Consider the following 21,462-nt stretch of genomic DNA (forward strand, 5'->3'; position numbering starts at 1 on the left):
TTAAAATTATCAATAAATATAACCCACATAAACAAAAGTGCTTTGTGGTACCTCAGTAGTTTTTAAGAGTAAAAATGATTCTAAATTCAAAATCCACTTCTCTAGGAGTTGGTTTCTCCTCATAGATCAGAGGATAAATCAGGTTTTGGTTATGGTTTTGGCTTTTTGTTGTCATCTTGAGTTTACTGTAAGTTATTTTTAGGAACATCCCAGATGTTTTACTGGTATTGATGATAATTTTGATTATGCTGTATAAGATCCGTGTCCTTACAGTTGCCAACCCCAATGGTTATAAGACCTCCATCTAGTCACATACATGTCGGTTCCTTCTTTTAGGGGGTTGTGCTATTAGGCCATACTTGATGTGAACTGTTTAATCCTTTTAAAGTCAAGTTAGAATCAGTGGAGGATTCATTTGTTTTCACTATTTTTCTATCATTTTGTTTTTCCTTCCACATTATGTCAACACAAAAGTGATAAACCTGCTCTCACTAGAATTGATATTATTTAGTTTAAAATTGTTAAATTGTATTTCCCCGAACTTTTCTTCTGGTGTATTTTTGGATGGATGTTTAATTATGGTAAAGGTAGGTAGGCAGCAGTAGCTATGGAATGCAGTAGCCACAATCTTAAACCATAAAACAACTTCCATTGATTGCCATGTGCCCCTGTGAGAGGTGTATGCCCCCAGGAATATCACTGAAGCTCAGTTGAAATTATTAGGTTTAGTTTTTTTGAGAATTTCGCATTCATTGACAGTTTCCAGACATATATCCCATTTCTACACATTTCAATACTTAATGATATAGGACTGGAAAAGTCCAGTTTGCAAAGAATAACTTGAAAAGGTGTAAGAAGTGAAGGGGCTTTAAAAGTAACATTATATAAGATTGGTTAAGTGTTAATTTAATTGTGGTTTCAAGTAGGAAAGTATCCATGAAAAATGAAACACATTCGTAGACTTTATTTTTTAAAATTAATTAATTAATTAATTAATTTTGAGATGAAGTCTCAGTCTGTGGCCCAGTCTGGAGTGCAGTGACATGATCTCGGCTCACTGCAACCTCTTCCTCTCGGGTTCAAGCAATTCTCCTGCCTCAGCCTCCTGCATATCTGGGACTACAGGTGCACACCACTGCGCTCGGCTAATCGTTGTATTTTTAGTAGAGATGGGAGTTTCGCCATGTTGGCCAGGTTAGTTTTGAACTCCTGACCTCAAGTGATCCACTTGCCATGGCCTCCCACAGTGCTTGGATTACAGGCATGAGCCACTGCACCCAGCCTCTGTAGACTTTATTTTGGAGTGTATTGTTTAGCTTAATGACAACTAACTTCTCTGTGGTTGTCGAGTATTCATTTTTCAATTGTTAGAGTAATGGAATTAAGTCTTAAAAGTAGAAACATTCTGATAGCCATCATCTGTGCAGGAAATGAAAGAGGATGCAAGGGTTTATAACTGTGTATGTGTGTTTGTGTGTTTTGTTTTTATTTTTACAGAATATTATTTCCATTCTCTTTTTTGTTAGATATGTTGTTGTGTTTGTTTTTTATTTCCTTGCCCTTTCACTGTTAATTGGATTCTATTTATTCTGATACAGATATTTAGAGGTGTATAACGTTTCCTTTGAAGTATGGGCATCATTGTTTAACAGGTTTTTATTATTGTAGCAAGCCTTTGCTCACAATTTATATTTCCTTAAAACAGGTAATGTTAAAGCTATCAGTTCATACTGGTCTTATGGATATTATTTTTTGTTTTTGCTGTAAAACCAGTCAACTTTTCAATTAAGAAGACAGAAATATATAACTGTGAAAGCATGTTAAGGCAGAGTAGATCCAACTAATTTAATTCTTCCTTCAATGTATTAGCAGTGTGCCTTAACCCTGGTATAGGCCTAGTTTTTCATTAGGATGCAAAGAAGATAAGCAACCAGTTACATTTTGAGTCACACCTTATACCTAGTAATAATTTTCTTAAATGTTTAAAGATAATTATTTTTTTCTCTAAAGGTTCTAAGGCCCAGCAGCTACTACAAGGATTGCAAGCCAGTGATGAAAGTCAACAGCTTCAGGCAGTTATTGAGATGTGTCAGTTACTGGTCATGGGAAATGAGGAGACACTGGGAGGGTTTCCTGTCAAGAGTGTTGTTCCAGCTTTGGTAAGCGTAGTGTTTTTCCCTCGTTTTTACCTTATTTGTCCTCTGAAATCTGCTGATCTTGTACTGAATGTATGATTATTGTCATTATTAATTTTTAAAACATGATAGAGTTAAGAGAGGAGTATAAGACTTGGTGCTTTTATTTCATGCTTACAGATATTGTGAGCAATTGCTAATGAGTTAGCAAATTTTCTAAATCATTTTTTGATGAATAGTCACCCAATTCTTGGTAATTAAATGACTGGTTTTAAGTTGTTCACCTCATCAGTAACCTTGACTGCTGCCGTGTAAAATGTACATGCTTCTTTTTTTAGCCTGGTGATCCACGGAGCAATAGGCCAGGGAAGTTCACTTTGCTCACTTTGGGTTGTGTCGGGGGGCCAGAAAGGTTTCATATTTAGTACGTGTCTACATGGGACTACTACTCAAGCCATATGATATATATGTGGATCCTTTCAGTTTAAAAGCTTTTATGTTGGCCAGACGCGATGTCTCATGCCTGTAATACCAATACTTTGGGAGGCCGAGGTAGGTGGATCATCTGAGGTTAGCAGTTCGAGACCAGGCTGGCCAACATGGTGAAACCCCGTCTCTACTAAAAATACAAAAATTAGCCGGGCATGGTTGCAGGTGCCTGTAAATCCCAGGTACTCAGGAGGCTGAGGCAGGACAGTCACTTGAACCTGGAAGGCAGAGAATCGCTCTAATCTCTTGCAGTGAGCCAAGATCGCGCCACTGCACTCCAGCCTGGGCAACAGGAGCAAAACTCTGTCTCAGAAAAAGAAATAAAAGACTTTAAAAAATCTTCTTAACGCCTTTTCAACACAGTTGTGAGTTGATATTTTGATATGATAGATTTATTAACAGCTTGATTCCTTAAACTTTTACATATGAAAACAATAGGAAGAAAAATTGCCATTATCAAATGTAGGCATCTTAGCACAATACAGCATTTAAATAGTGGATTGATAATTTTCTTTGTCCAAAATTAAAGAAATTGGCTATAATTTAAGATTAAAATTTGAGTCTAAATCAAACATTACCAAAAGACAAACATAAACATGATTACATTTGCAGCATGTTTTATTTTGGAAATTACAATTAAATGCCATGTAAATCTTTTTTGTATATCCAGTAAAGCTGACAGAAAATGAAGTTATGGTTTGTACATCATATTGTCCCATTTGATGAGATTATCAAATTATGGAGATAGCTTGAGTTTTGGTGAGAGAGCTGAGTAAAGAAAAGCCTGTGAAATACAAGGTGACAATCCTTATTCTGCTTGTTCTTATTTGGATGGCTCAGCTCTGGCAGAGTTTGATAAAGGATAGAACAATTTCTTCACCTGCCACCCAGATGCAGATAATAACAGCCAGTTTTTAAATTTTATCATTTCCATTCTAGTAAAAGTTGTATGTGTTGCTTTCTGAGTGTGTCATAATAGCAATATTATTAACCTTTTAACTTTAAGATTTTGCCTATGTCAATGTCCATTCTCAGATTGCTGATTTGTTCAGTAGCTGGCTTCTGTGACCTGAATCAAACTTGCATTTGTTTTATTGTTGTTGTTGTTTGTTCACTAATAAATAGCAACAGATAACTAGGCTTACCTTATACTATCTACAGTTAAAATTTAGTTTTTATTAGTTAAATAAAGAAGCCATTAAGTCTAGGCAGAAATGGTGACACATAATTCACTTTACTTAATGTGCTGGTTGTTAATTAGATTTAAGTACCTAATTGACTTACACAAGTATGCTCTTGCTATTAATAATGGCTGTTATTAATGAGTTCTCCAGATAATATCTTTTATCACAGTTGAATATTATTTATGTATATCTCTTCATCACAATACAGTCATGTGACATAAATAGCCGTTTTTGGTCAAAGGGAATCTGTTTATATCAGTCATTCCCAAACACAGTATAACAAGATTATTTAATAATTCGGGAACTTAGTACTCTTTCTTTTAACATGACAACCCCTTTCAAATTAGACTAAGTGTTCTAAGTGACTGATATTAAGTGATTTGATAGTTTTTTTTGTTGTTGTTTTTTTTTTTAAGTCCTGAAATGGAGTGTGTGTATGTGTTATGGTGTTTATATGTGTGCTTTTAAACAAAAATAGTTCTTAGGACTTCTGGTATGTAAGTATACTTTACCCAGCACAATTCAGAGCTGAGAAGACATTCATATTAACTGAGTATTGTGTTAGAATATCTGATGTTTGTTGTTGTTGTTATAAATTTAATTGAAGGGTACTTAACAAGCTTAAATTCAGTGCATTTAAAAACTTCCATTGAACCAGAAGACAGTGAATGACTGTCTTACCCCCAAGGAGGAAATTTCTTTGGTGACTCAGCTGCTTCGAGAGGACAGAGTGTGTATCCTCAGCAGTTTTGCATTCCTTCATTAGAAAAACATAGCTGAAATCTGCTTAAGATCTTTTCCACAAGAAAAACTAAAATGAAATCAGATATTTAAACTTATTCATGCATATATGGAGTAATTATATTAATTTGGCTTTAATTAGTGCTTAATTAGTTTCTAATGTGATCTATCTTGTGTTCAAATCCTATATTACTGTGCATTTTAAAGCTGAGTTAAATGGTGCTTATCTGTTTTAGAGAAGCTTGTTCACAAGAGTTTGAGTTATGGTCCTGAATCTGTGCTGACATTTGTTAATTCAACAAATGTCAGTGCATTGCTGATCCTGTTTATTTATGTATCTAGTATTTATTAACACTGGTAAGTCCTCAGGGATATATTAATAGGCTTCTGAAAGGGGTTAGAGCTACCAAAAGGATAGGTTGTAAGTAACAAGGAGGCTTTGTTTGTGACCTGTATCACGAGGTGATGGTTATCTAGCAGCACACTCAAGTCGGAGTCACCGTGTGTGATGAACCATCCTGAGTAATCATTTCTGTGTACACCTACTAGGTTTTATCTTAAAGTTATTTTTGTGTGGTAAAAGTTACGAATAATACTTCCATTTCAGTTGAAGTTCAAATAGAAGGGGAAGAAATACCTCTAGGATTTTCTCAAGGAATATAGCTTCTAATATTTTGTTATCTTTTTAACAGATTACGTTACTTCAGATGGAGCATAATTTTGATATTGTAAGTATATATTGTATTTTTTTAAATGGTGTATATTTAAGTTTTGAGTTTTTACTCATTAAAATCTCTTCTTTTCTAGATGAACCATGCTTGTCGAGCCTTAACATATATGATGGAAGCACTTCCTCGATCTTCTGCTGTTGTAGTAGATGCTATTCCTGTCTTTTTAGAAAAGGTGATCCTACTTTTACCCCATTTGTTCAAAAGCAGGCATAGGGAATCAAGTTTCAAACTCTTGAATTTTAGCTTTCATTATCTAAATAAAGTATATTTTTTAGCCAAGATTCCCGAGAAATGTTTTATGTCCAGCAGATCAATAGTTTGAAGGTGAAGATAAATCATTTAGAGAATAGCCTAGTTTTGTAATTTTTACTAATAATTAGCACGTTAATATAATAACTTTCAGAGAAGAACTTTAAAGTACTTGATTAAAAATAATCTAATTTCTAGAAAACATCCCAGTGAGGTTGATAGCTATTTATACCCTCATTATGTAGCTGAGAAAGTTGAATCAGTGGGGAATAGAAATTTTCATATGGTTTGTAGTAAATTGTGTTTTTGGTCTGTGCGTGTACGGACCTTTTTGTTTGTTTAACGCACAACAAAATTTGCTTTATCTGATAAACTTGCAGTATGGTGGAAACTTAAAATCTGATTTTAAAATTTTGTTATGTAAAACAACTCATCTATTTTAAATCTGAAGACTTAAAAGTTATGTAATTGGGTTTGGTTTATTATGTAAAACATTTTTCAGTATCTTAGAACTGCAAACTGGTTAGAAGGAAACTGTTTTGGCTATACTTTATAACTTAAGCTGCTAAGTGACTTGCATCCTATGGTGGGTTACATGTTAGAGATAGTATACATTGATGTAAATTAGAGAAAGTATGTAGAAGACAAGTTATTGGAAAAGAACTTAAATGATAACCTTATGGTAATTATTTATATGCTCCCAGCTGCAAGTTATTCAGTGTATTGATGTGGCAGAGCAGGCCTTGACTGCCTTGGAGATGTTGTCACGGAGACACAGTAAAGCCATTCTACAGGCGGTAAGTGTTGTTACTGAAGGACTACATTTCACTTTATGTAGAATTTTTAAAATCCACATTTGTACAAACTACTTAATTGCAGTTTTTGTAAGATACAAATGTTGTTTCCAAAGTAATGTGCTAGACTTTTTATGAGTTAAATTATTTTTTATTGCTGATAAAGGATTTTTCTTTACCTTAACAGTTTTCTGTATTTTAGGGTGGTTTGGCAGACTGCTTGCTGTACCTAGAATTCTTCAGCATAAATGCCCAAAGAAATGCATTAGCAATTGCAGCCAATTGCTGCCAGAGTATCACGCCAGATGAATTTCATTTTGTGGCAGATTCCCTCCCATTGCTAACCCAAAGGCTAACACATCAGGTAAAATATGCATCTATTTTATGTGCCATAAAGTATTTTATTTTTTTAATTTAATTTAATTTTATTTAATTTTATTTTTTTTTTTTGAGATGGGAGTCTCGCTGTGTTACCCAGGCTACAGTGCAGTGGCGTGATCTCAGCTCACTGCCACCTCTGCCTCCTGGGTTCAATCGATTCTCCTGCCTCAGCTGCCCAAGTAGCTGGGATTACAGGTGTGTGCCACCACGCCCAGCTAATTTTTGTATTTTTAGTAGAGACGGGGTTTTGCTATGTTGGCCAGGCTGGTCTTGAACTCCTGACCTCAGGTGATCCACCCACCTCAGCCCCGCATAGTGTTGGGATTACAGGCATGAGCTACCGCGCCCAGCCACTTTTTTTAAATGGCAATTTCAATTAGTATTTTAAATCTTTAACTGCATATATAATCAAAAATGTTCTGATTAATATTTTTTATTTTATCCAGTTATGTGCCATATTAGGTTATTTTATAAAATTTTGGTAGATTGATTCAAATGAATAGTAATTCATATGTTTGATGACTTTAACAATTTTGACTTTAAGGGATGGCTTTGTTATTTCAGCACACATTGAGTGTTTACTCTGCGACACGATCAGAAGTTCCTTCTGAAAAGATTACTCTTTCTTGAGAGGCATTGGAGGAGGCAGATGGGAGCAGGAGGATATGGGTTAAGACCAGAAGAGAGACTAGACTATGTCGCAAACAGAAATGAAAAACGTAGTTTGTGGCTATCTGGGGTTGGAGAAGAGCAAAAGTGATTATCTAGATGGCAGAATCAATGGACCTGATGATACAGTGTGAAAAGCAGGGTTTATGGGCTGGGGATGGTGAGGACAAATTGTGAGTGCAGCTTCAAGGCTATGGAGAAATTGAATTTTTTTTTTTAACTACAGAGAAATATTTTAAAGCATTGTTTGTTATTGCTAAAGATATTTCTAGAAACCTGGCTTTAAAATTGCCATTACAAAGTGTGGCTAAGACGCCAGGGAAGATAGGTTCATAAAAATATTTTTAAACAATTTAGGAATTTTTTTTTTTTTGTTCTGTTTTGTTTTTGTTTTTGAGATTGAGTCTTACTCTGTTGCCCAGGCTGGAGTGCAGTGGCGTGATCTCACTGCAGCCTCTGCCTCCCTGGTTCAAGCGATTCTTCTGCCTCAGCCTCCTGATGGATAGCTGGGATTACAGGTGCGTGCCACCACGCCCAGCTAATTTTTGTGTTTTTAGTAGAGACAGGGTTTCGCTATGTTGGTCAGGCTGGTCTCAAACTCCTGCACTCAAGTGATCCACCTGTCTCAGCCTCCCAAAGTGCTGTAATTACAGGTATAAGCCACGGCACCCGACCAAATAAGGCATTTATGTAAGATAAAATAGTAGTGGTCATTGAATCACCCTAGAGTCTTTTGCTTCTAAAATGATCCAGACAAAGTAGTGCTATTCATTTTTTTAAAATCTGTTTATGTGTTTATTTTTAAAAACATAGTTGGCTGGGGGCACAGTGACTCGCACCTGTAATCCCAGCACTTTGGGAGGCCAAGGTCAAGAGGTGGATCACCTGAAGTCAAGAGTTAGAGACCAGCCTGACCAACATGGTGAAACCCCATCTCTACTAAAAATAAAAAATTAGCCAGGCATGGTGGCACATCCCAGCTACTCGGGAGGCTGAGGCAGGAGGATTGCTTGATCTCGGGAGGCGGAGGTTTTCAGTGAGCTGAGATCATGCCATTGCACTCCAGCCTGGGTAACAAGAGCGAAACTCTGTCTCAAAAATAGTAATAATAATAAAAAATAAATAAAAACATAGTTGAGATAATCTTTTCTGTAGTCTAAAAGTGTGTTCTGTGTTAGGTGATAATCAGTTCCATATGATATTCTTTAGAAATAGGATAAGAGAATTAGAGAAGTGAAATAGTCACTATTTGTAGCACTCTTTATAGATTTATGTAGTGTCAGTGAAGGTTTAGGCTATGGGCTTTTATAATACCTGAATTATTCTCATTTTTGTAGAAACAAGTCTAATTTTTACATACGAAAAGTCCACTTATAAGTTAGGAAAAATCAAGGTCTATCAAAACATTAGTCTAGCCAGTGAAACATTCTTTCCCTTCTTTTTATGACAATTATTTCAAATGTTTTGTCAGTGATGACACTCTGTTTTTATGACAAATATGGCAAATTGTTTTTATAGTGTAACTTTTTCATAGTGAATTATTTGTTTTTATAGTGAATATTGCAAGTCTATGCCCTATTTTTGACATTGTCAAGAAACCTCTGGTTCTTGCAACTTTCCCTTTTCTGACTTTTTAGTGTGTACCCACTTAAACATTTCTACTTGTATTGCTTTTAAAGGAAAGTAGGATATTTATATATTTCTTTAGTATAACATTTGTTTAGGTATTGAGATTGCATAAGCATAATAGTTCTTCCTTTCTGTGTATTTGCTTTTATCTAGTAGGGGCCTTTATACAAGAGAGAGGTTGGTTTGTTTCCTGTTTGTTTTGAAATTGTTACGTTACTGACTGTACCTTGCTTAGGCCCATTTGCATTTTCAAAGCTGTCATTTACTAATTGAGCTTGCCTTGAAGAATCTGGGGTTAGGAAGAAGATAAAGTAGTGATACATGACAGTGAAAATGCTTTATGCTAATAAATTTTATTTTCCTTTATTAAAAAAATAGGATAAAAAGTCAGTAGAAAGCACTTGCCTTTGTTTTGCACGCCTAGTGGACAACTTCCAGCATGAGGAGGTAAGTGTTTAGTCTTTGGTAGTATTTTTATGAGGTTGTTGAATTGCTGAATCTTGATGTAATAATTCCTTTATTCTTGTGTTTGTGAAGAATTTACTCCAGCAGGTTGCTTCCAAAGATCTGCTTACAAATGTTCAACAGCTGTTGGTAGTGACTCCACCCATTTTAAGTTCTGGGATGTTTATAATGGTGGTTCGCATGTTTTCTCTGATGTGTTCCAACTGTCCAACTTTGGCTGTTCAACTTATGAAACAAAGTAAGTGCAAATTTACTGTTCTACTTTAAGCAGGAAAAGTTGGTTCTTCATTAATATGTAAAGTCAACATGAGCCGAGCAAATGGAAGAGATTACTAGTATCATAGGCACTGGATAGTAAAGTGTTAATATGTAATAAATTTGTGTTGGGACAGTATGTTAATGTTTCTAACATACTCCTTTTAAAGTATAAATTAAATGTTTGCCCATGGTGTTTCTAGGGCAAACAATACAAAGTCATTAATATCTATGCAATGTTAGTCATGTAACCATCCTTGATTAGGAGAATTCTGAGTTTTATGTTAACCAATAACCAGCTGTCTTCAGCTTATATAGGTTGCTTTTTCTGCCCGTGTTAGATTTTCTAGCAATTCTTCTGATTCCGAATGCTGACTTCCCTCAAAAAGTAGGAATGTATTTATACTGATGAATGTCTCTGATGTTTGCTAATTTGGTATTTCTAAACCTTTTCAAATTTAGACCTTTCAAACCTTTCAAATTTAGAAAGATATTTCTAAACCTTTATACAGTGTGTGGGAAATAAAATTTTATTGCACTGCTCTTGCAGTTGACCATTCCTCTCTCAATCCTTAGACTTAAGTTGATGTCAGAGAATGGTGGGGCATCAGACAACATCTATACGTTATAATTTTTTTTTTCTTTTTAACTTTTTGTAGAGACAAGGTCTCACTGTATTGCCTAGGCTGTTCTTGAAGTCCTGGCCTCAGGCCTTCCTCCCACCTTGGCCTCCCATAGTACTAGGATTATAGGCATGAGCCATCACACCTGGCTGTTATGATTAGTTCTAGTAGAGTATTGATCACTTTTGTATAGAATACCTTTAATTGTGTGTAATTTCATAGCCATAATTCTAATCTCTATGGATGTTACCTTGGGAGTCAGTGATGATATTAACTGATAAAATGGTCTTTGGTCCCACTCTGTCTGAGTGGTCTCGTACTGTCTGAGACAGTATATTTAGCAGTATAATATTTTTGTTTTAGGGGAACTCAGTTTTATATTTAGTTGCTTTTCTTGTGAATTAACACACTGGCACAGAACTTTGTAGAAAAATAATGTTGTTGAGGTGGCTACTTGGAAAGATTCTCCGTAAAGCATTGAGTCTTTTCCAAACTTGGTATTCCAGGCAACCCTATTTTGAGTGGTCCTGAAGAAAGTGCTCTTTCCCTAAATAAGATTGGGAAAGGTTCAACTCCTTCTTGAGTATCCACAATTTATTTTACTTACTAAAGTCTCTAGGAGTTCTTTGAACCTTGCTTATCCCAACATTTCCTGAATCATTAAGAGAGATTATTTCTTGTTAATGTACATTTTGTTACAGCACATCCCTAAATACTAGTTTGGGAAATTGGTGGCTGCCTTTTGTTTGTTTTAACATTTTTTTCCTTTTAGTATATTTTCACCTCTTTTCTATGCTCCAGGCAGTTTACCACATGTTTATCATATGGAGGTCACCATAGTTACTTACCGTAATAACCCTATAAAAGGAAATGTAGACCTCTTCTATTTGTCTCTATTTTTTTGTCATCCCTTGACTTCTAAAAAAAAATAAAATCCTTATAATGCAGTATACCATGTATGCAAACTTCTCTATAAAGTTGCAAAACTGTAATTAAAAAAAAATCTTAATCACTAATTGTGAAATTCTGTGTGGCAGGCAATTCACTATCCACATCTCTCTGCCCAAATCATTAATGAATATTTTTCTTGATAAATGAACTTACTGATTATTGGCAAAATATTCTAATAAAATGTTTATGTATATTTTGCATATGTATAATATTTACAGGAACACACACACAGTCAGCAAAGACCTAGCTGTGTCTTTAGGTTTCAGCTTTCCTTAGGTTTAGACTGACTAAACGGTAGAGACTGAGAGTTCCCTCCACTCACAGTGTCAGCACAGCTGCGTGGTTATCATGCAGAGTCCTCCAGAAAATGATGTCTTCTGGGAATGGAGACTTACAGTAGAGAATGCTTGCCTGATCCTTGTATCAAGTTTGCATGTAATCATTGTTGCTTAGGTAGTGGTGGTTTTCCTGATCACAATATAGTAAGATTCAGATACATTTAATTGTTACGTTTTATACTGTGGGCCACATATTTTCAGTATATTTGAATTGAAGACAAATACATGAATATATTTGATTTGTGGTATGCTGAATGCATTTTTGTGCAAAGTATGGTGCTTCTCAAGGAAAGAAATAAAGGGTTCCTAAAGTCTCCGGGGTGAGAAGGAATTGTGATTAGGCACCCAGCTAGGTTTGGACTAAAGAATGAAGTCTCCAGAAAGAGATTGTTAAAATCTACACAAATTTTTTTTTAGGCCTTTATTATAGCACTTTTGCATTTTTTACATTAATTTCTGCATTATATTGCTTTATAAGAAAATGATTCTGATTATTTCCCCCCCTTGGGCAATGTTTGCCCTTGAATGAGGTAGTATAACTAGTTTAATAGGCTTTTGTTTTTTGTTGTTGGTTTTTACAGACATTGCAGAAACGCTTCACTTTCTCCTGTGTGGTGCCTCTAATGGAAGTTGTCAGGAACAGATTGATCTTGTTCCACGAAGCCCTCAAGAACTGTATGAACTGACATCTCTGATTTGGTAAAGATTGGGCTAAATATCACTTTGGGAGGCCGAGGAGGGTGAATCATAAGGTCAGGAGTTCGAGACCAGCCTGGCCAACATGATGAAAACCCGTCTCTACTAAAAATACAAAAAATTAGCTGGGCGTAGTGGCGGGCACCTGTAATCCCAGCTGCTTGGGAGGCCAAAGCAGGAGAATTGCTTGAACCCAGGAGATGGCGGTTGCAGTGAGTTGAGATCGTGCCACTGCCATCCAGCCTGGGTGACAGAGTGAGACTCTGTCTCCAAAAAAAAAAAAAAAAAATTGGGCTAAATATAACTTGTGGTTTGTGTGAGATTATTTTTCTTTACAGACCTAACGTTTACTAATACTTCATAAAGTTACTAAAATTATTGTACTTTTTGTTTTCAGTGAACTTATGCCATGTTTACCAAAAGAAGGCATTTTTGCAGTTGATACCATGTTGAAGAAGGGAAATGCACAGAACACAGATGGTGCGATATGGCAGTGGCGTGATGATCGAGGCCTCTGGCATCCATATAACAGGATTGACAGCCGGATCATTGAGGTAGTAGTTTCATCGTACCGTTTAAATATGTCTATTTTGTTGGAGAGTGGGTGTAGGGATGGAGTGGGGAGGTGGATATGTTGACTTGAATGTGCTTGATTTTGAATTAACTCAAGATTCTCTCATTTTGTCTCCTGAGAACAAGGTCCTCATTTCTGTTCAGGTCAGAAAACTTCATGTTCTAGTCCTGCTTCTGCTGCTAACTACCTGATTGACTTGGAGCAAGTAATTAAGTTTGTTGTTCCATAGTTTCCTCATTTCTGAAAGGAAACGTTGGAAGACTTAGGCTGTAGGTTTCTAAAACTTATCTATCTTCTATCAGAAAGCAGTGTCCCATGAGCAAAGATTTACATAGAAATAGTTTCAGTAGTTTTTAAGAGCAAAAACGTGGAAACAAATGAAATAGCTAGTTCTGGGTAAATAGTTAAGTAAATTGTGATACACATAGGCTTGTAGGTTATCCAGATATTATTGGGACAAATTTTAATGATGTAAAATCAAATATGAATGAAAAACACAGATCACATAATAACAATATTATGTGATCTTTTTGGAATTCAGCAAAATAAGTGAACATATGAATAATACAAAGGGGAGGAATATACCAAAATGTTGACAGTGATTTTCTGTGACAGTTTAATGTGATTTTTATTTTTACTTCCTTATATATTGTTTGCACTGACATATTTTTAAAACTAAATTAGCATAATATTTGCTCTAGCTTAGGAGGTGTTGATCACTGTGTTATTTGTGATGCCATGCATAATTTACTATTTTCAATACATGAGACACCTGTAAGAATTTATGTATTTTCTAATTTCAACCTTTGATGTTTGAATTCTTTTTAGAACATCACACATTTTGAATAGACAGTCTTCTTTAAAGGTGCCTTCTAGTTCGTTTCTAAAAATGAATTTTAGAAAAAATTTTAAACCAATGACTTACATCATAAAATCAAGAGTTTTAAAAATAAATCCGATTTCAGATCCAGCTTTTATGAGAAAATTGACTTTGACTGGTCTTCTGTGCAGCATTATATATAAGCAGTATGTAAGCAGGCCAGTCCTGCTAATAGTGGTCCTGGTCTCTAACTCTAAGTCGTCTTCTTTTTAGCATTTTCCTGATCATTGCACCTTCATTATTAGCTTACTCTCTCATATGTGCTGAGAGTCTTGTCTTCCATTCAGCCTAGGAGTTCCATAGATTGGATTCTGTAATGAGAATATTTTGTCACTTCTGTAGTCTGTTTAAAATCAAACTGTGCTAATTGAACTGTCTCAATTTAAATATGTTCTATATACCACACACAACCTTGGTGATGAAACCGTTTCAGTTGTGTCCCTTTCAATCTTAAAGTTATCTTTGTTTACTGAGGACAATTTTATAGGATCATTTTGTTTAAGGGAGGATTTTGGTAGGTCGCTAAGAATTCATTGTGTAAATAACGTTTTTAATGTAAGAATACTAAGATTTATGGATAACTGATTTTTTATAAGCAATGTCTCAAGAGCATTCTCAATACAAACGGTGTCTTCTTTGTGTCAGTGATGCTACATAGGTGGATCTTTCATCAAGATTTTACCTGCATTTATGTCTAAGGGTCCCTGATAAGGCTTGAGGCATATAACCTATGTCTAATTAAAAATGATTTGTTGAATGAATGAGTTTTGTCGTATCTACACTATTAAATTTTCCATCTTCTGTTAACTTCACCATCTAAAACCTGATGAAATAAATATGTAAGATAGCATATTTGGAGGGTCCCCACTGTGTCTTAAGGTAATAGATTTCTCAATGTTTATATTCAAAGTTTCTCTCTCTTTGCTCTCAGGCAGCCCATCAGGTCGGTGAGGATGAGATAAGCTTGTCCACTCTGGGACGAGTTTATACTATTGATTTTAATTCTATGCAGCAAATCAATGAGGACACGGGAACAGCACGTGCCATTCAGAGAAAACCTAACCCCTTAGCCAATAGTAACACTAGTAAGTACATTCTGAGTTAAAATAGCACTATACTATTGTGCAACATTTTGGATTTGCATAATAATAATTGGTTCATTAAGTATCTTTTTAAGCTTAAGACAATTGTATAACAATAATTTGGTTGTCGATTTTTTAAATCATGTCCATTAATGGATGAGTGAGCCAGTATTAACTGGTATCTTTTCCACAATTTGACTCCTTACCTGGTGTCCTGAGACTTGCGTTAGAATTTGCTCATACAGATTTTTATCTGATCTTGTTATTACTATTTATACCTTTAGATCCATTGACTAGTTCTTTCCAACCTTGTATTTTATACCTTCCTGCCAGAATTATCTGAACTAATTAAGGACAGATAATCGTGATTTAAAAAACAAAACAAAACCAGGTTTCTGACATTTATCTGTCCCCTCAGGGATTGCTTTTGCAGCCCTAATTTAGAGAACAGTGGTCTGCAAATTTTTTTTTTTGTTTTTGAAAAGGGCCAGATAGTGCTGGACGTGGTGGCTCACACCTGTAATCCCAGCACTTTGGGAGGCTGAGGCAGGCAGATCATGAGGTTGAGAGATAGAGACCATCGTGGCTAACACAGTGAAACCGCATCTCTACTAAAAATACAAAAAATTAGCTGAGCGTGGTGGCGGACGCCTGTAGTCCCAGCTGCTCAGGAGGCTGAGGCAGAGGAATGGCATGTACCTGGGAGGCAGAGCTTGCAGTGAGCCGGGATCCCGCCACTGCACTCCAGCCTGGGCGACAGAGTGATACTCTGTCTCAATAAATAAATAAATTAATTAATTAAATAAAATAAAGGGCCAGATAGTAAATAATATGTGTTGCAGGTTATATATAGTCTATACTCACCACCATTGCCATTGTAGCCCTCAATTAGCCATATACAATATGTAAACAAATGTACATGGCTGTGTTCTAATTATATTTACAAAAACCGGTGGTGGACTGGATTCAGCTTACAGACCGTACTTTGTCAACCCCTTGTATATAACTTACTGCTTATCAGTTATCTTTTCCTTACACTTTATGTCACTAAGCAAAGTGGGAGAATTACCTTCTTTATCCGTTTTACAAAGCTTTTAGTGAAATACTGTGCATTTCTAGAACTCAGTTTCTTATCACTGGTTTAGTTGGTTAGGATTGGATTTCCCTATTGTTTCATTGAATGTGTATTAGTAAAATAAAGAAGTACAGTGCAGTGATGAATTGTTACTTTCAGCTGGCCCGAATGGGTCACTGGTTTTCTAGACAGCTCAATTTTGTCTGTCTTAATGTTGCCTTTAGCATCCTTGTAAATCCTAATCGATCATATCATAGAAGTTCATGTGTTTTATAATGAAAAAGTTTCATAGCGTTTCAAGAATTACATTGGCTTGAGTATTTTTTATTGTTTATTGTGTTTCTGAAGTCTGGCACTTCAGGATTGCATAATTTTTTTTTTTTTTTTTAATAGGTGGATATTCAGAGTCAAAGAAGGATGATGCTCGAGCACAGCTTATGAAAGAGGATCCGGAACTGGCTAAGTCTTTTATTAAGACATTATTTGGTGTTCTTTATGAAGTGTATAGTTCCTCAGCAGGACCTGCGGTCAGACATAAGTGCCTTAGAGCAATTCTTAGGATAATTTATTTTGCGGATGCTGAACTTCTGAAGGATGTTCTGAAAAATCATGCTGTTTCAAGGTGTGTTAATGAAAATAGTAGAAACATTTTACAAATTCAAATCTCTGCAAGTAATTTCAGAAACCTCTAAAGTAATAATAGAAAAAATAGGCACAAAAGTTTGGAGTATCTTGAGCTCTTTTTTTTGTCTATTTATATTCACATATAGGTTTTATAAAATATAAAAGTTGAGCATTTAAGAAAAATCTTTATGTTAATAGAATGGTTTCACAATGAAAATGCTTTACTCTCAATATAAAGTAGTATGGCCAAAAATAATCATCAAATTCAGGCAGAGTTTTATATACAAATGCTTTCTTTTTTTAGTCACATTGCTTCCATGCTGTCAAGCCAAGACCTGAAGATAGTAGTGGGAGCACTTCAGATGGCAGAAATCTTAATGCAGAAGTTACCTGATATTTTTAGTGTTTACTTCAGAAGAGAAGGTAATGTCATATAAATTAGTAGTCGTTCAGTCTAGATAGTACTTCAATAGAAATAAAGTTTTAATCTGTCGAACAAAAACTGATAGCTTTTCAATTTAAAAATGACATTTAAAGCTCTGTTAGCTTATAGCTCGGTGTACACGGAATGTATCTTTTAGGCTGTGCATGGTGGCTCACAACTGTAATCCCAGCACTTTGGGAGGCCGAGGCAAGTGGATCACTTGAGGTCAGGAGTTGGAGACCAGCCTGGCCAACATGGTGAAACCCCGTCTTTACTAAAAATACAAAAATTAGCCGGGTGTGGTGGTGCACACCTGGGCTGATGTCAAACTCCTTGCCTCAAGCAATCCTACTGCCTCAGCATGGGATTACAGTTTGTCTTTTAATAAGAGTCTGATAGAATGATAGAAGCCGTGGACTCTTCTCCAGAAAAGTGTGAATGTGTGCTCATTCACTCACATTAAATATATCCACATATTTGCGTATAGTTTATACTAGCTGATAATCAGACATACACATTGGTATACAATTTGATGGTTCTTAGTCACACTCCTTCATACATACTCTCCTATGATTCCGGGACAGATAGGAACCCCTGCCTCACAAGTTAATGTTTAGCTCTCTTTACACACCTTCAAGGATGTGATAGTTCCCACACTTCAATAGCCGTTTTCTTTTTTTGGTGGCAGTGTTAATGTGATCTTGTCTTTTTGTAGCACTTGAAGTTAACTGATGATTCTTGGTCTTTTCCATCCCTTCTGGTTGTCACACCACAGGGTGTGCACTGTATTTCTGTTATTGATTGTTGTTTTTATAATGAGTATTTTGAACTCTGAGTAGGACTTTGTGACCCTATTAAGTTTTATATAATCTGGTTTTGAAGATTAGAAGACATTCAGTATCAGTATTTTTCTTTAACCTTTAGTTTTTATACTTTTTTCTGATTGAAGTCAAGTTGAAAACTCTGGCTCCTAATTTATTTTACCTATTTTGCCAGTTATGTTTTAGTCTTTTTGTATTTTATGTCAGTGTTGGTATTTAGGGATTTTGTAATGGCAGGGAGGAGGTTCTGTTCCTGATTAAAACTGACTCCCGTTCATCTCTGTTATTATAAAGGTGTAATGCATCAAGTAAAACACTTAGCAGAATCAGAGTCTTTGTTGACAAGTCCACCAAAGGCATGTACGAATGGGTCAGGATCTTTGGGATCCACAACTTCAGTCAGCAGTGGGACGGCCACAGCTGCCACTCATGCTGCAGCTGACTTGGGATCACCCAGCTTGCAGCACAGCAGAGATGATTCTTTAGATCTCAGCCCTCAAGGGTAAGTAAGAATTATGTTGTGATTTTTATATTTCTTTGCTGTTAGCGCTGCTTTGGTACCTAAGAATCATATAGGGAGTAAAATGCTAACATATTAGCATATATATATATTATATTTTTCCATTTGTATTTTGTTAATGAGAATGGGAAGAAAACATTTATTGGAAACCTACTGTATTGGGCTGTGTTTAGGAACTGTAAGAGATTAGTTTTATTCCCACTGACATACAAGGAAACTAAAGTTCAGAGACATTTGTGACTTGCACAGTGTTACACACTTATGTTACTTGCAGGCCCTAACGTTGTGGGATTTGAATTCTGGTTTCTGATTTCATAATCTTGTGACTATTTTTTGTGCTGCTGCATACATACAACCTTAGAGACATCCAGATATTAATAACAGTTAAAAATACTGAAAATCAGAAGTCTTAGAATAAAGGCCAAAAAATACTGTTTTCCCATTTATCTTTAATTGGCAACTGGGAGTTAAATACTTTGCTTTTAATAAGGGAAAATGAGAGTTCTTAAATTCTCTACTCCCATTTATTTATCACCTTTTAATCTTTGTTATACCGTGCTACTAAGAGTGTTTCCAGACCTTCCATTGGTTTCCATTTTGTTGTGTTAGAAACAAATCACAGTCTAAAAGTGTTTTTATTTCCTTGCTATTAGAAGCTTAATATTACTAGATGAGTGGTACATGATGAACCAAATTCAGTTCTGAAATTCAGAATGTATTCACTGCAGTACTCCTTTTGGCTCCTTTTAAGCCGAAAAGTAGATCATGCTAAAATATAGTAATAATAAGTGGGGTCCAAAAATTTAATCTTACAATCTACAGGGTAGCATTGTCTTGTGCAGGCAGCCAGCTCAGGTAGGAGAAGGGATGAGGGGAATTGGTGCCACCTGGTGGCAGTTTTCTAATCTAGCTTAAATATGAATTTTGGCAGTTTCAAGACTTGTGGCAGACTGAACTTCTGGCACAGTGGGTATTATTTTAGGAAACTAAAATAATGCTGAGTTTAACTGGTACCCATGTTATTTGACCAGTCTGAGGAGATTGGGCTTGGAGAGTTCTGGGGACTCTTCCACTTCCCTGATTCTGCAGTTGCTTTTGTCTGCCATTTTCCTTTCCAGCCTTGCTCTCTCCTTTACTTCCTTCCCAGCCCCATTCCTACCCACTCACTGCTGCAGTAACATAAGTTATTGCAGGCTTTAACTATAATGTAGGCATGGTGCCTGAGACATCATAGATACTCAGTAAATTATAGAGGGTGATACAGTTCAGACAATTGCAGTATTTCTTTACCTTTAAAAATGTTTTCCTTTCTCCTTTCTTTTTTATTTTTTTTTTAAAGAGACACAGCACGGGGGTCTTGCTCTGTTTCTCAGGCTAACCTCGAACTCCCGGCTCAAGTGATCCTCCCTCCCTTGGCCTCTGAAGTAGCTGGGATGACAGGCACGTGCTAGCATGCCCAGCTCAAATGCAGTATTTCTGAGCCATTTTAATTTAAGGAGTTGGAATTGATTATAGAGTCTAACAGTTGATTATGCCAAAGAAAGAGAAAATAACTTTTTTCTTAAAATATTTTTATGTGGTTTTAAATAGTTTTAAGTGGTTCCATATTACAGCATGGTTGCAAATGAAAAATTCATGTTAATTTTTTTAAATGGACATTGTTAATTACATTTTTCATCCTTTGAAAGTTCATTTTTCCTGATTGTCAAGCACATTTGAGCACATTATTAAGTATATTCCATAGAAATATCAGGTGTTGGAAACTTTCCAATTTTTTTTCAGATTTTTCCAGTTTTATTTGGGCCACAGACCAACTGAACCACAACATTTTTCAGCCTTTCCATCTTATTTAGCTTTGTTATTCCAAAAATTTATTGCTACTACAAACTATTTCTACTGTTGTTAGAACAGGCTACAGGTGTTTAATTTTGCAAATGATTCTAATTCAGAATAAATTACACTACTCACTAGATTTGTATATAGGTTTAAAAAAACCCACTAAAATGTTTATAAATGCACTTATTTAGTGTGTTATTACCATTGTCACACTACGAAATTACTTTAGGTAGTATATTAGAGGCAGATGAGTATCTTGACAACATGAACACTAAGTGTCATGTATATTTTACTCATGGCCATTTTGGTTAGGGAAAAAGTATGATATGCAGATTTAACATTCTTTTTCAGGTTGGTGATTACCCATTTATTTTTATTTTGCTCCTTTGTGTTGCATATTTGTTTTATGTACTTACATACTACTATTTAAAGTTGAACACATAGAAAATTGATCAGTCATCTTATTTGGTTTTATGTTTCATAATTCAGTATAGTTAAATAGCTAGTTATTTTCTGAATAGTCATTTGCCGTGTCTGTACACCTCTAGAACATGACTGCCACAGAATTGGCATTAAATAATCACTAAACAAGAACATACCTTGTTATGACGGTATTTTTTTTATTTTTTTGAGACGGAGTCTCGCTATCTCCCAGGCTGGAGTGCAGTGGCACAATCTCGGCTCACTGCAAGCTCCGTCTCCCGGGTTCATGCCATTCTCCTGCCTCAGCCTCCTGAGTAGCTGAGACTATAGGCGCCCGCCATCATGCCCGGCTAATTTTTGTATTTTTAGTAGAGACGGGGTTTCACTGTGTTAGCCAGAATGGTCTCGATCTCCTGTCCTCATGATCTGCCCGCCTCGACCTCCCAAAGTGCTGGGATTACAGGCGTGAGTCACCGTGCCCGGCCTGACAGTATTTTATTACTCACTGTTTCTGCCATTTTAGTTTGCTTTTTTAGTGAGTGAAGATATAAAACAGTGGTAATTGCTAAACTTATCTCATATTTTCCCATGGACAGTCGATTGAGTGATGTTCTAAAGAGAAAACGACTGCCAAAACGAGGGCCAAGAAGGCCAAAGTACTCACCTCCAAGAGATGATGACAAAGTAGACAATCAAGGTAACCCCTTTGATGACACTATGGGGAGGTAAAGGGGAGGGTGGTAGCAGGTGCAGAAATGTACTTTATTAAAACTGCCAGTAGCTCTTGAAGTATGCCTAAGTTTCCTGAGGACTAAGTGTTCTTAGTTCTTTTAGTTAATTAATCTGTTAAGACTGTGAATCTTAAAAATCAGT

At 35.8% G+C, this 21,462-nt stretch overlaps 1 protein-coding gene across 29 annotated transcripts in view; it reads left to right on the forward strand.

Annotated features, from left to right (window-relative positions):
• TRIP12 (thyroid hormone receptor interactor 12) overlaps positions 1 to 21,462 on the forward strand; it is a 166,102-nt gene that overhangs the window by 111,340 nt on the left and 33,300 nt on the right. For 12 of the 29 annotated variants that reach the window (XM_058437454.1, XM_058437439.1, XM_032754018.2 and 9 more), the window contains 14 exons: positions 2,011 to 2,159; positions 5,242 to 5,277; positions 5,357 to 5,452; positions 6,234 to 6,326; positions 6,526 to 6,687; positions 9,381 to 9,449; positions 9,540 to 9,705; positions 12,216 to 12,333; positions 12,728 to 12,887; positions 14,716 to 14,869; positions 16,335 to 16,563; positions 16,870 to 16,988; positions 18,105 to 18,312; positions 21,186 to 21,286. In XM_058437454.1, coding sequence (XP_058293437.1) covers positions 2,011 to 2,159; positions 5,242 to 5,277; positions 5,357 to 5,452; positions 6,234 to 6,326; positions 6,526 to 6,687; positions 9,381 to 9,449; positions 9,540 to 9,705; positions 12,216 to 12,333; positions 12,728 to 12,887; positions 14,716 to 14,869; positions 16,335 to 16,563; positions 16,870 to 16,988; positions 18,105 to 18,312; positions 21,186 to 21,286 — 1,860 coding nt within the window. The remainder of the gene's footprint in view (positions 1 to 2,010; positions 2,160 to 5,241; positions 5,278 to 5,356; positions 5,453 to 6,233; positions 6,327 to 6,525; positions 6,688 to 9,380; positions 9,450 to 9,539; positions 9,706 to 12,215; positions 12,334 to 12,727; positions 12,888 to 14,715; positions 14,870 to 16,334; positions 16,564 to 16,869; positions 16,989 to 18,104; positions 18,313 to 21,185; positions 21,287 to 21,462) is intronic. The other 17 variants (XM_032754020.2, XM_032754030.2, XM_032754046.2 and 14 more) reach the window with 3 other exon arrangements.

The sequence above is a fragment of the Hylobates moloch genome, unplaced genomic scaffold (genome assembly GCF_009828535.3).
Source record: "Hylobates moloch isolate HMO894 unplaced genomic scaffold, HMol_V3 SCAFFOLD_1, whole genome shotgun sequence".
Lineage (NCBI taxonomy): Eukaryota > Metazoa > Chordata > Mammalia > Primates > Hylobatidae > Hylobates > Hylobates moloch.